General features: G+C 43.0%; 2 protein-coding genes across 5 annotated transcripts in view; both read right to left on the bottom strand.

Annotated features, from left to right (window-relative positions):
• Positions 1-8,081, bottom strand: part of foxo3b (forkhead box O3b) — a 47,840-nt gene extending 39,759 nt beyond the window's left edge. For 2 of the 4 annotated variants that reach the window (XM_040125377.1, XM_040125380.1), the window contains exon 1: positions 6,947-8,036. In XM_040125377.1, the coding sequence (XP_039981311.1) occupies positions 6,947-7,504 (558 nt within the window). In that variant the 5' untranslated portion in view covers positions 7,505-8,036. The other 2 variants (XM_040125378.1, XM_040125379.1) reach the window with 2 other exon arrangements.
• A 5,121-nt stretch (positions 8,082-13,202) lies between these two features.
• The window catches only part of afg1lb (AFG1 like ATPase b), a 34,997-nt gene continuing 33,452 nt past the window's right edge, over positions 13,203-14,747 (bottom strand). Inside the window, exon 13 of the mRNA XM_040126207.1 lies at positions 13,203-14,316. Within this exon, the coding sequence (XP_039982141.1) occupies positions 14,170-14,316 (147 nt within the window). The 3' untranslated portion in view covers positions 13,203-14,169. The remainder of the gene's footprint in view (positions 14,317-14,747) is intronic.

The raw sequence follows: 14,747 nt of genomic DNA, 5'->3' as shown, positions 1-14,747 counted from the left end.
ATACAGACACGAGAGTGGTATCAGTCTTCTCATCTAACTCTTGGCAGGACAGCAAATAAGCATTTTTTCCCAGTACATGGCTGCACGACACGCTATTTGTATAAATTATGCCCTGCAAGAACACAGCGTACACGGGGCAAAAGAGCTGACAGTTGCAGCACACATGCCAGTCTAAATCTAGCCCACATTTTTAGCATGTAACCAGTGTGAGACACAAGTGTTTATATTTTAGATGTTATCAAGGACCGGGCATGTACAGACAGCTGGTTTCTGTTTTGCTGTGTGCTTGTGTCTGTTTCACATACCCAAAGACATAAAAAATAAAAAAAACAACATATAAATCCAGTGACCTGTCTGACCCCAGCTATCATCATCATGTAGAGCAATTCGAAAGTCATGCCTACAATCTGCCTTCAACTATGAAATTTCTACTCAGTGCAGCTGGGTCACATCAAGGATTAAAGACTATTCATTTCATTTACAATCTGTTTTCACTACAACAAAACAATGTGGCCATAAAGTCTCAAGTGTCTCAAAAAAAGGCTGTGTTACCACGATGGCCACAGAAAGACGAGAAGGAGTCAAGGGAGTATGGAGTGTAACGAGAGGAGAGGCCGGAGATTTATCTCCGTTCATTAGAGCCCACGACAGATTTCAAGAGTTGTGCTTCAGAGGAGCGGCAGTGAGCGACAGGGAGATGGCTTGTTTTTGCTTGTGTTTTACATCCAGACAAATGGGGGAGCTGGCAGGAAAATAATAAGGGATGGCATGAGAGAGAGAGAGAGAGAGAAAAGAGAGTGGAGTGAAGAAGAGGAGTTTGAGTGATGAAAGAGAGACAGAAACTGTGAAAGAGGGTTAGCCTTTAGCCAAGAAGAGGCTCTTAAAAATTAATACAGTGATCTGAATTCATCCCGAGCACATTGAATAATTGAGAAGTGTCTTTGAGGAGAACAGATCGTGCAGAGTGTGACATGGCTGGGATGGTGAGGACGCTGAAAATGATGGGAAAACCAGTGAAGGACAAAAATCTGCTTTTCCTTCGTTCTCTCCTGCCCGGTCTTTTGAAGTCATTTGTACAAAGGAGGAGAGTACATATTTTATACACAAGCACACACAGATTAGTGAACTAGTTTACTGTACGTCTGCATGTTTCAAAGACTGGACTAATTATGACTGAAACTTTGACGAATGATACGTCCACTTTCACAGATAGGTGGGCACATAGTGAGGTAATGAAAGAGAGACACCGGCACAAAGAGAGGGAGGAGTATACGTGCGGAATTCACTAGATTGCAGAAACAATGTGGACACACCTGTTCATATACTTCTATGAATTTTTGGTCTGAAGCTGGCAGAAAAATATGGCTGGGTATTTTGGGAAATGCGCTTAATTGCTTTATGACACCTGCATGTCTCTACAGTCAATATGAAGCCAACGCCACCAGTTAGCTTAGCTTAGCACAAAGACTGGAAACAAGGGGAGATAGCTAGCCTGGCTCTGTCCAAAAGTAGCAAGATCTGCCTACAAACCCCTCTAAACCCCTTAAAACCACATTGAATTGTTTACACACAGAATAAGCAAATGAGATGTGGGATGTTAATTAGAGGTGCTGCCCCTGAAGCCCTCTTTTTTCCCCCTTTTGATAGAGCCAGGCTGTCTGTTTCCCCCGCTTCCAGTCTGTGTGCTAATCTAAGCTAAGTGCTGGTGATAGCTTCATATTTACTGTAACAGGTGTATTTATATATATATTTACATTTAAAAAAACAACTATTCCTTTAAGGTAAATGTTTATGCTACAGCACACAATGATATTTTAGATTATAAATTTGTGTTAACAATTTGGAGAGGGCCCTCTCCTGTTTCAACATGACAACGCCCATGTGCACAAAGAGAGGTCGAGAAATAAATGATTTTCTGAGTTTGCTTGTGGTAGAACTTGACTGGCCTGCACAGATCCCTGACCTAAACCCGACTCAACACCTCACAAGACATCCACATGGTCCCAAAACTTTGTGGAAAGTCTTCCCAGAAGAGTGAAAGCTGTTATAGCACAGCACATTAATGCCCATGGTTTGGGAATAAGATGTTGAATATTCACATACGGGTGTGATGTTCAAGTGTCCAAATACTTTTGGCCATATAGGTTAAGTTTCAGATGTAAAATCTAGATGCAACAAAGCTCCTCAGGCATCCAAAGAAAAAATGTGCCCATTGATTGGAAATGGAACCAGAACGGAGCCCAGGGGTTTTCCTCCATGCAGAGGTTGACGACTCTGACACTGTTCAGACTAGGAGTGGTGCCTGGAGCTGGTGGGTTCCCATAACCCATCGCCCCTTTACCCTCACACACCCTCAAACCCCTCTATTGGGAATCACAGCCAGAGGGCAGTTGTAATACACCAATTTAGAGCAAAGCTTGTTAATTTACTCCCTCAGCCCCCCCCCCCCACCCTTCTCCTCATTCTACTGTCTTCACCCCCCCCTCCACTTCCCTTTTTTATTGCCTTTTTGCTTCAGTTCCTTCAGCTGGGCACGGTGCCAGCTCCATCTGAGAGGCCTCCTGATTGTGCACCGAGTACCTGAGTGCACACACACACACACACACACACACACACACACACACACACACACACACACACACACACACACACACACACACAAACACACAAACTCACACAGAGAGCCCCTGTTTCCCAGCTAATCTTTTTTGCTATTTTCTGCAGTATTATAAGAATTTCCTTACTAGCCAGTCCTCTTATGTAGAGCTCAAATAATACTTACAAGTTTAAATTCCAGCCACTAGCTGCCCAGTCCTGCAATAATGTTCATGGCTGACACTGGGATCTTATCGCCCACATAAAGCTCATTTCACTCTGCACTGATGGACAGCCAATGAAAAGACTAATGTTGTTTTCTTTCTTTTCTTTTTTTTTTTTGTCAACCCCTTCCCTTTTGTCAACTGCGTCCCGCTCTGATTGGAACAATAAATAATTTCAGTCCCACAGAATCAACGCTTTCAGCCTGCAAGGCCATTAAAATGGTAATCAACATGCCCGGTGGGCTTATGAGGGACTGTGTTCCGTACGCCTGCAGACAAAGTCAGATGGGGGAATGTGCGGAGTGTGAGGTGATGGCCCCTGTGCATGTGTCTTGTGTGTGAGAAGGTTGTGTCATGAGTGAACCTCTGTTTCTTTTGGACGCTCTGTTGTGTGAAAAGGTGTGTTTAACTCTTGCGGTCATTACACACTGATTTGTGGTTTTAGCTGAACATTAAGTACCTGCAAATAGCCATCAATTATAAGAGGACATTAAGACTCGTGAGTGTTAAACAACAACCTCAAGTGGACAATAAACACTGCTCGCTGCAACCCTAGGGGTCTTAAAGATAAAGTCATCTATTTAATGAATTCTAATGAGTTAAACTAATGTCAGACCCCTGTATAAACTAAGACCTGCGGCAGAGACTCAGTCATGAACCCTGGTGATAAGCCCAAACATGACCAGACAAATGCGCTGTATATGTCTGTGCATGTTTGTCTGTGTGGGAATGTTTGGCAGGTTTAAAAACACACATGGGAACCTAAGCAGCCAACTTTATCTGAGGTATGTACCGTGGATGTGAGTGTGTATGGCCATTAAAACCCCATAACCACAAATGAGGATATCAGACGTGTGTGTGTGTGTGTGCGTGCGTGCGCGCGCGCATGTTTATGTGGGGTGTCACTGTGACATAACTAGGTCTTTGCCTGTGATGGGCAGCTGCTGGGAACAAGGAGCATGTTACAACAGGGTTAAGTAACACTAGAGCACAAGGTTCATTGCAGCCAGGAATACTTGTGTATACGCGCGCACAAACACACACACACACACACACACACACACACACACACACACGCACACACGCACACACACACACACACACACACACACACACACACACACACACAGGCGTATTTTGTGCTATTCCGAGATGCAGCCCATCGTTCCCCCGCTATACCAAAGCTTCTCTTAACACACATTTCAGCAGCTCTGAACCGGACCTGGCCTTCCAGGACAGAACTTCTGCTGGAAAACTGAGATGTCAAACCCATACTCTTGCAACCCAAGAATGATTCTGATCTGATTGCATTTATCATGACTGAACTATTTCAAGATGTGTATGACTAAAAATCACCATGGTTGGGTGCCATAGGGTTTTCTCTATGAAAGTGTTTAGCTGAGGACATAAGCCATCCATATCCTGACTCCTGTAATGTTTTGATCAATTCAGTAGATGACATCCTAAACAATAGGCACACTCAATAAATATGTTCCATTCGCCGTGTGAAATACCATGTCATTATAATTATCAGAAATATTAATTTGTATGATTTTAGTTGTGCAGTGGTTTTATTTTCAGGTGAGGTGGCGCACATTGTGTAAAATATCTAAGTTTCAGTACTGATATAAAACTTTTAATATCGATGCCTTGCTTTGAAACGTACAGATGTGCTTTCCTGTAAAACCCCTTTTCTCTTTTAACAAAAGAACCCAAAGTTCTCCAGTGTTAAATGTCTAAAGACAAAGAGCTGTACAAAAACTTTGCTTAATTAAAAGTCTTAATTTGGCAAAATTTTGATTTTAAATTAGGATCAAAGAAAAAAATCAGCCAGATTATGAAGTTTAGCCATCTGACAGTTTCTCACACACACTGCCACAGGTATATTTCATTCAATACAAAAAAAGTATTGAGATTTGATGCCCACTCCTAAGAGACGTAGATTGTACTCTAAAATCTAGTTTAGATAATTGGAGACATTCTGTATACTGGGTTCTTCATTGTGTAAGAACAAGTAAATGACAGTATGTTTTTTTAAAAAAAAGCATATTCAGTGGCTTCTCTTAGTTAAAGACAATCTAAGGTGAGAAAAGATTTCCTAGTGTCATGCTTGGCTGTCTCAAACTGCTTTTACCAGGGCTAATGGTTAACTGACAGAGATATGAAGCAGAATGACGTAAGTGGGAACCTGGGCGAGAAACCCAGTGGGATTAGTAGGCTTTGCTCAGCAAATCTCCTCAACAAAGGTGCCCTGGCTGCACAAAACTGTAGGTGTTCAAACCCGGCCCCGCGTGGAGGTGAAACCTAAGAGTGTCTGAGAGTGAAATGGAGAGCAGAGGGGCTCTGAAAAAGTCCCTCCACAGAGGCAGTCTTATGAACACCTGGCTCTGCAAGCTGTCTTTGGTTTCACGGGCTTTTTACTAAAACCTAACTGCAGCTTGTGACATGCTCGGGCCTTAAATGCAGAGGACCCTGCTTGTCAGTTCCGAGCTGTAGAGATGTGTCAGTTTGGAGAAGAAAGTGTCTGTTAGTGAACTTCATCTAAACTATGTGGTTCCACAACTCTTGTGTTTTAAAAAGACATGACTGGAGTCTGCACTGAAGACAGCCTCTTATAAGAAAACTAAAAAAAAAAAAAAAAAAGGGGGCATAGGCTGTGAGCTGCGGACAACATTTATTGACAGAACATGTGTAACACTAAACCTTGACAGCCTGGACCTCATGCCCGAAATTCCAGGAGTAACAGCCCCGCATGGTGTTGGTGAACCCGGCCTTGACTTGGTGGGGCTACACACACAGCTTTCTTTCTGTGCTCTTCACAGGACCATATCACGTAGCAACACTTGAGAAGCCCTGATAAAATATGGCCTATAGGCTCCATGGCCCATGGACCTGGCCCTTCAGTTTCTGACGGGTGTAAATCTCTGCTCTCGGAACCGTCTGCACCTCCCCTCCTACTCTGTCTCTCTTACGCAGGTCCCATATGTCGTTTGGGTGACCGGGTCGCTGCCTTTTAAAAAAGAGGCTTTGGCCCCTTAACAGCTCACCCCAAACTCACGGCAACCCGGTGGTTATGTAATTCCCCCATGGCAAGATCAGCAACCTTGGCAGTCGCCTACCTGACCCAAGAGACTGACACATCCCTGCCAAGGTTTACATAACAAATGGTACACAGGGCAATGCCTCTGTGGTTACTGTAGCGTGGCAGAAATGTAGCGTCTAAATATAAAAGCAAAAAAAACCCTGAAGTGATAGAACCATAAAGTCATTATAATATCATTATTCACACCCATAAAAAGGCTAAATGACTGTAAGTGCACTAGATGGATTTTTCATAGTGGAGGTTACTAATAGAAGAGAGGTCTGTTCAGGATTCCCATTTTTCCACATGACATTATTGTTAAATCTTGTTGTTTACATTCAGCTCCCTGTCCTATTACTGGATTAGCTGCAGTTCAGTAAACTGTCTTACGTAACTGTATCGCTCTCTGAGCTTCCTCGGCGCCGCCGCATCCCTCGAAATAGGCCACTGTGTTTCCAGACAAACCGGTTGCAACGTTTGGGTTTTTTTTGCTCCAATTCCCGACATGTGACTGTGGCTGCGGCCCCGGAAGAATATTACGCACATAAGTCATCAGAAACGTCAAAACACACAAAAGGCGAGGGGACGCGCATGTGATGCAAAATTCCGCCCAAGCTCCGCAGCCCCCATTTGTCTACTAAGTGTCTGCGAATGGCTGCAAGATATCCTGTTTTGGTCCGTTTTAAAAGATGATTATGTGTGGGTCACCAAGCCTCACGCATCTTAACGAGATTAATGATCTTAGATGGCGCCCCGATGGGATTTTTGTCCCCCCCCCTCGCTTTGCACAGCGTTTTGTGAGGGATCCGTAATTTCCATTAGAATGATAATGAAAGCTATAATGAGTGCCAGGCTCTCCAAACATGCGCTCGTTAAAATGAGACCGCGCTGGCATAATTGTGTGCGCGAGAGACTGTGTGTGTGTGTGTGTGTGTGTGTGTGTGTATGAAGTCTACGTCAGTGGGTTTACAAGCCACATGCTTTTTGTTTTTGTTTTGATGGAGGAAGGAGGGGGGGCCGGGTGGGGGAACGGGACGGCTCTTACCTTCCACCCTGCGGAGCTGTTGCTGTCGCCTTTGTCTTTGAAGTAGGGGATGGATCTCACCATCCAGTCATAAATTTGGGACAGTGTCAGTCGCTTGTCCGGCGCGCTCTCGATGGCTTTGGTTATCAGGTCGGCGTAGGAGAGATTCCCCCAGGCGTTGCGGCGAGACGACGCTTTCCTCGGGGTCTGCTGGGCGGCCAGGCCGCTGGGAGTCAGCGCGCCGGAGGCGGGCGTCGGGGAGTGCGTGGAGAGCGGGGAGCCGCCGCTCTCCTGGCCGGGGGAGGAGAGCGCTCCATCGGCAACGGGGCTGCTGCTGCTCTGGTCCTCTATCGCCACGCCAGAGCCACCGACACCGATGGCCGAGGGGGTGGCATTGTCCTCTTCATCATCCTCTTCCTCGGGGATAATATCTGTGTCGTGGCTCTCCGGCTTCACCGCGCTCGAGTCCGGTCGCGGCAGCGGCCAGGTGCAGGATCTGGGCCGCTTCTGGGGCTCGAAGTCCGGGTCGATGACCACGTCCAAGTCCGGGAGCGGGTTGGCTAGCGGAGCCTCGGCCATTGTCTCCCGCTGAAGTCACAGTCTTGCCCCCGGTGCCAGGTAACAAAGTTATAGGACTAGAAACGAGGAGCTGTCAAAGTCACGTCCCATGAATGCGCGCTCCCGTCCTTTGTTGCTATTCCACACCAGCGAAGTCCCAACGGGGCCAAGAGCAACTAAGTTAATAACGCCTGTTGAGGACATAGAGAAAGAAGAAATAAACCCAAGACACCCGATTAGGGCCGAGTTAAAATACAACCTGTCTTACAGAAGCAACACCACAGGCTACTACCGCTGAATGTGTAGTTTAACATGTTTCCGCCAGTGAAGCTACAATAAACTCCCTCTCAAGAATAACGACAAGGGTTAAACGACGCTGTCGCCTCTCCGGGCTTCGCTACGTTCATTATGAAACACCGCTTCATCAACAGGAGAGCGCGCTACACGAAATCACGTCCCGATGCAAGGATCCGAATCCGCCTACTGGAGATCAGTGGAGGGGAAAGTGCTCAAAACCCGATCGCTCTGGGAAATTAAATCCCCTCTGGACACTTTAAATGAAATACCTCGCGCGGCCACTCACTTGCGCTCCGTGGTACCCAAAAAAAAAAAAAAAAAAAAAAAAAAAAAAACACCCAGAAGAAACTAGATCCCGGACTGTCCACGGCCACTTCCCGATGCCATCTTCTCCTCTGTGATCTTTCACTCCTCAAGTGCGCCCAGCGACATAGAGACAGATGGGATGTGTGTGCGGGGCAAGTCAGTGTCGATGTGGAATAAGACTGCCACCTCACTCTGGGTTACTACTGTATCTCGATTTGCTCTCCACACAGCGCTGCACACACACACACACACTCATACACACACTCACACACACACACACACACACACACACGTACGCACACACACACACACGCACGCATGCAAGTCGATCAAGGGCCGGCCCCCTGGATCCTGTGCATGGGATCGCCTTTTAAAGAGACACTACAGGCCTACAGGACGGCGCTGTCTGCGGCCGGCTGGAATCTGGGACACGTCTTGACATGTTACAGATGGGCACGGAAAATAGAGGGACGCAACAGAAAAAGAAAACGGAACCATTACAGTGATATGATACAGTAATTTCAGAGAGGGGTGGCAGAAGGGGTGTTTAAAAGCCCAGCTTAAGTCTGCAAGATGCCTCTTGGTGTCAGTAAAATAATACCTGGGACTACAGTTGTGCTACAGGTTTGAATTTGATTTGAAGAGACTGCATCTTACAATTCTTACTGGTTAATTGATTATTACATGGTCCATAATTGATTATTATTTGGTCCATACACTTTCAGAAAGGAATAATAATAATAATTTAAAAAAAAAAAACACTTTAGAGATTCCTAGAGCCCCAGTTGACATATTCAAATCGGTGGTTTTGACTGTCAGACAGTCCAGAATTCACAGATTTTTAGTTTAATATCACAGAGGACAAAGATAACGACAAAACGCACACATTTGAGAAGCAGGAGCCAGAGAATTTGGGACATTTTTTCAAAGAAAAGACATAATCAGGAACATTTCGGTTATCGAAATTCAGCGCTAAAGCAGTTATCAATAGTTTATTAGTGTTGGAACAGAAATTATGCTTTCAAAAAGACCTACAGCCTAGTCATCATCCAAAACTTGCTACAGCAAAGTGAACATTAAACCCTACAGAAATATCATAGGAATGTTACAGTCATACCATAAGATATGAAACACAATATCAATTTAAACTTAGACCTACAAACAAAATTTTCTTTGGAATATTACGAGAATTTTGCAATAACTTTAGAAAATGGTAATATTTAAATATATATATATATACCTCTTACTAAACATTATGAAACAACCTGAGGATGATAACCAGGATGAAAATATACTAATATTACTGTTTCACAATATGACATATGATTTTATTCTATTCGTATTTAATTTGTACAGTAGTTGTATGTATTTAGCATATAATGCTGTGTGCAATAATAAGCTTTATGTCAATCTTTTGTCAGGCTATATGTTACTGACTTAATGGTGCTTCACAATAAAAGCATTTGAAACATAATATCCCACATGCTCGGACGTCAGGTTTCCACCTTCACATATTCATTCCAGGCACCCTCTTGTTGCTTCCGTGTTAAGGCTGATGGTACCTTTAATCACTGAGCCAAGCTGTCAATCGCGCCTGCCACTGCCTTCAGACCACGCCCCCCTTTGGAGTCCAGGGTGATGTCATCCTGTTTACGAGCCAGAGATAAGGGGAGAGAAATCCTAGATGGTTCTCCATCCTGCAAGTGATGCTCTGGACCTCCTCCTCCTCCTCCTCCTCCTCCTCCTCCACTGGATCCAAACAGGCCTCTACCACGTCTTCTTTGTCTCACCGAGGACAGCCTGCGAGGTGAGCGTCCAGATGCGCATGCCCGTCGTTTCTGTGCAGGAATGCACGTTCACAGCTGATCACAGCAAGACATACCTTTAATATTACTGAATGGATTTATTATGTTTCAATTTTATTGTAATTTTTTTTTGTGTTTTGACACATCACAATAATATGTTACTATTATAGGATATTGTCCTGTGATCTGTTTATGTTCTCACAACGTTTCTTAAAGGTGCATTTTTTCCAACACAGTTTATTTATTGCTAAAAACATAACTTTGAATATATACAAGCGTATATTACACTTCTGCGTTTGTCTTTTTTTGGGGGCACCCTGCACAGGCTCACAGCCACGCTCTCTAAAAGGGACGAACACCATTGTTTAACTGAGTTCACTCATTCACATTTAATCAGGCAGAGATTGATACAGCACACAAACACTCATTTTACAGCAGCAGTCTGGAGTATCTACTGTAAAGGATTACAGTAGATAGTCAGTCTACACACACACACACATTGTGTGGTTTTGTTTCCTTCGCATGAAAGAGAATACCTGATGCAGCAGTTTGGTTCCTGCAGAGAACTATAGAGTTAACTGCTTACTGGATGCACAGGGAGAGGTTAGGATGTCTGAGTGTGTGTATGCAGAAACAGTCGGGCAGCGATAAACCTTTTTTTAGAAAAACAAAATCGTAGTTGAATAAATTCTCATTTATTTTCTGTATATCAAAATAAAGAATTTTTAGTGTGTGTAAGTATGTATTTTGCAGTTGGAGATTTGATTCGGTCAAGTGTCTCTTTTCCTTTTTATCCCACGATGAACTTAATACACTGGTGAGTTAAATCAGTCATTTATTTAAATGTCTCAAGACAAAACCATGTAACTAATAAAATGGACTACACTTATATAACACTTTTCTAGTCTTATCGACCACTCAAAGCGCTTTACATTACTGCCGCGTTCACCCATTCTCTCACACAAACACACACACACACACACACACACACACACACACACACTCATACAGCGCTCTTTTCTATACATACTGCGCTTTCTACACACACACACACACACACACACACACCGATGATACATAAGGGGCAATTTGGGGTTCAGTATCTTGCTCAAAGACACTACGACATGGGGAATGGAGGAGCCGGGGATCGAACCACTGACCTTCTGGTTAGTGGACGACCCGCTCTAGCACCTATGCCAAGCCTTTTTTAAAAGGCTTTTTAGAATATGTTCCACTTTGCTTCTGCTCCTTTAGTGAGTCCAGTTTGCCTTTTGTTTTTTCAAGATTGAAACCCTTTTCCCTCAAGAGCACCAGCATTTGTGTTATTGAGTGCATCAGCAGAATTACCCATTAAGCACACCATTATTTTTCTGAACCTAAAAAACTGTTTGGATGTTTTCACGTTTCTTCGAATAGACCACAACACTGACTTTTCTTTTCTTTTTTTTTTTTTACCTAGGTAAAGAATTGCACCTGCAGATTAAAATAGTAGGCTAGTATATATTTGTCAGCTGTCCAGTTATATTTGATTTGACTGTGTTGACCTATGTCATGTGGAACTAAATAAGTGTCACACCTGTACCTTAAACACACGGCTGCAGTTTCTCTGGCGTTTGGCCAAGTTATTGTGCACCGAGATAAGCCAGCTTCACCTAACATGCCCGTTTTGAAGGCCATAATAATGTTGCACAAGGGCACATTTATGAACACAAGCAGGCGAACCTACACACACAAACCCAAGCCCTTTGTATTTTTGTACCACTTTCTTCTTTCCACGGGACAAATTCTAACCAACAGAGCTCGTAACCTCTTCCGGGTTGGAGCAACGCAACATGAGGTTTGTTCAGTGTAATCCAGGGGCCTGAAAACCTGATTCAACAACTGTGTCAGGACAATGTCTAAAATCCAATCAAGTGTTCAACATACTGGCATTGCCACTTGTGCTCTCAAACTTGATTTCATTCATGTTCATGTATACAGGCCATTTATAACATCAAAGTCTTACAACCTTACAATTCTAAATCTAATGCACACTCAAAGTATTTTAGAACATTTATGCGTTTTATCCAAAGTCACCTAAATGTAAAGTGAAAGCAGAAAATAATAAAGACACCACACAGGTATAATCTTCCTGTGTTCCTATTTCAACTGATATGACAATGAGAAGTGACAAAAGGTTAACTGTGGTCCAGAGGATGACCCCCCCCCCCCTTCTATGCCAGCGTTAATCATCCAATTAAGACAATCACAAAGCAGGGCAGCCATCTCTGTTTGTGTCTGATGTTTTCCCCCAAACAGCGTAATGCTCTGATTGGATTAGGGGCCTTGGCATAGGGCGTGATTGATTTTTTCTTTAATTGAGAGTTATAGTGGGATAGACTTGGGGCTTTACCACTGACTCAAGCACTTTTTAACGATACACGTCATGTGCATGTATCAGTGCACACGCCCACACACCCGCGTACACACACGCACGCACAGACTGGCCATGGAGCTTTTTACTGTCCCTTGAATGTAATGAGATTATACATCTACTCTTGGGATTTTGTACTTGCTCCATGATACTGGCCGGTTGGACATTTGGCACAAACACAGTATCTTATGTAACTGTCTTAGGTAAGATACTGTAGGTGCTGCTTGCTGTTCTGACCGTGGCTGTCGGGGCAGGCTGGCCCAGGCTAGAGTGGTGCACTAGGATGACCTCATCCCTTAGGTGGACGCAATAACAATTCATGTAGCAATTGGTTGCCCTCTGCTGCCACCTACAGGCACACAGGATGGAGTTATGAAACACCGCAGAGTAAAAATCTCTGTCTACCCTTTAATTATAACTGAAGTATAGATGACAAATATAGATTTTGGTAGAATGTCTACCAAAAATCAGGTTATCTTATATCCTTTTATATATATTACAGCTTTAGTCATTTTGATTTGAAAAACTAACAGATAAAAATATAACTGATGTAAATGTTACAACAAATATAATGTGTGTTTATGTACCTGCAAAATTCACTGAATTCAAAACTAAAGAAATCAACAAATTGTTCAATATAAAATATTTTTACATGGCTCCAGTGTTTTTTCTACTATTTATTTATTTTTAAATCAATGTACAGGCAATTTTTCTATGAGATGAGATGAAAAAAAAAAAACCCAAACAATTTTCAATGAAAAAAAATGATTCAATGTGAAGCTGAGGTCCTTTTTTGGTCACATTTCTTCACATTTTTTCACAATTTACACATGAATAAAATTGATTCTTTTTTTAATTTGAAGAGATACCTTATTTATCAATGTGCATTTTTTTGTCTATGAAATAGGATAGTTGATCTTGGCTACACACCAGCATGTCACTACTTCTATAAAAGTCTGGATTCATGAAACTGTCCTACACAACTGTTGGTCTTGACAGTTTTATTCTATTGAATTTCTCACTTGAGCTGTTGTCTGTGCCGTTGCCTGTAAAATGCAAGACAAATTTCCTCTTCCAATAGAAACAAAGTACAGTGTTAGGAATAGCAACTGTATTCAGACCATTCTGATAAAGTCCAAGTCAAAATCGAGTCCAGTTCTACTTGATAAGAATCCAGACTTCGAATACTGTACATCAATGCCAGTTTAACAGCTACTGAGCTTAACATTAAGGTGGCTCAAAATTTCCCTGAATACAAATTTCTGGGTTCAATCATCAAAAATATGGATTAATCTCATTAATAAGATTTATTCACACCATGTTCCTACATTTGAGATTTAATTCCAAACCGCACAGAGGCTGGGATTGTTACATAAAAACAGAAACAGCTTAAGGATATTTTACCCTTTTCACGTTCACCGCTAGAGGGCGGTAGCCAACTACTGGGAAGGACACTTGGCCCCTGGAATAAGCCCGTTATGGTCTCACACACATTGGAGAGCTTTCTATACTATTTAAAATGATCTCTCCCTCCATGGGGAGAGAGTATGCCTCATAGAGTAGGACCAAACAGTAAAAAGATATAACACACATGCACAGGATAAAAAGAAGTCAGACCCAAAGGAAAACAGGTAGCCAGATTTACATAGTTATAGATTTATTGTGGATAGCAGGCATTTTCTGGACATATTGGAGTAAACTGCTGCTTATTCCCCAAAACATTTAGCTTCTGTTGCCCAAAAAAGACTTGATCTTTTCTATTTCTGCTAAATAGGACCTTTTGCTTACGCAGTGTCAGTAGTTAGTGAGGTACTGTGTTGTCTGGAGGTACTGTATATAATTATCCTGGCAGTCAGAACTGGCTGTTACGTGTTCATGTGTGTCTTGCCGTGACCGCGGTCTCCCTTTATCCAGTATGACTCAGTTTGCATCTCCATCAGTCTGGACACGGTCCTCTGGAAGGCAAAGATCTCCTCCTCAGCTGTGAACAGAGTCAGACGCTCTGCTGCCTCCTGAAGAAAGGAGCCAACAGCGGGGTTAGCAGCTAACACACTCAAATCCAATCTAAACTGAGCTGAATATGGGTTGGAGAAAAAAAGGCTTAGGACACCAAGCTTGTGATCGAAAGACCGGACCGGCAGGTATGTGAGTGTGACCACTGCATTACTGAAAAGACTGAAAAAGAGGGCCTTGCTCTTAGTGGAACTTTCTTGAAAGTATGAAATTGGGAAATTTAGATAAAACTTCAAATGGAGCAATTAAAAAAAAAAAAAAAAAAAAACACATCTGTGATGAAAAATCTTCCACATCCCTGTCACAACAGACTGATGATTATGTGCAATATAATGAGGGGGTAATAAGTATTGCAAAGTGGTTTGTAATCAAGCCAAAAAGGCAAATAATGTGGTGACATCTGATACAAGTTAAATAACACAGGGTTACA

Source organism: Xiphias gladius, chromosome 4, assembly GCF_016859285.1.
Source record: "Xiphias gladius isolate SHS-SW01 ecotype Sanya breed wild chromosome 4, ASM1685928v1, whole genome shotgun sequence".
NCBI lineage: Eukaryota > Metazoa > Chordata > Actinopteri > Istiophoriformes > Xiphiidae > Xiphias > Xiphias gladius.
This window is presented reverse-complemented; position numbering and strand designations above follow the sequence as displayed.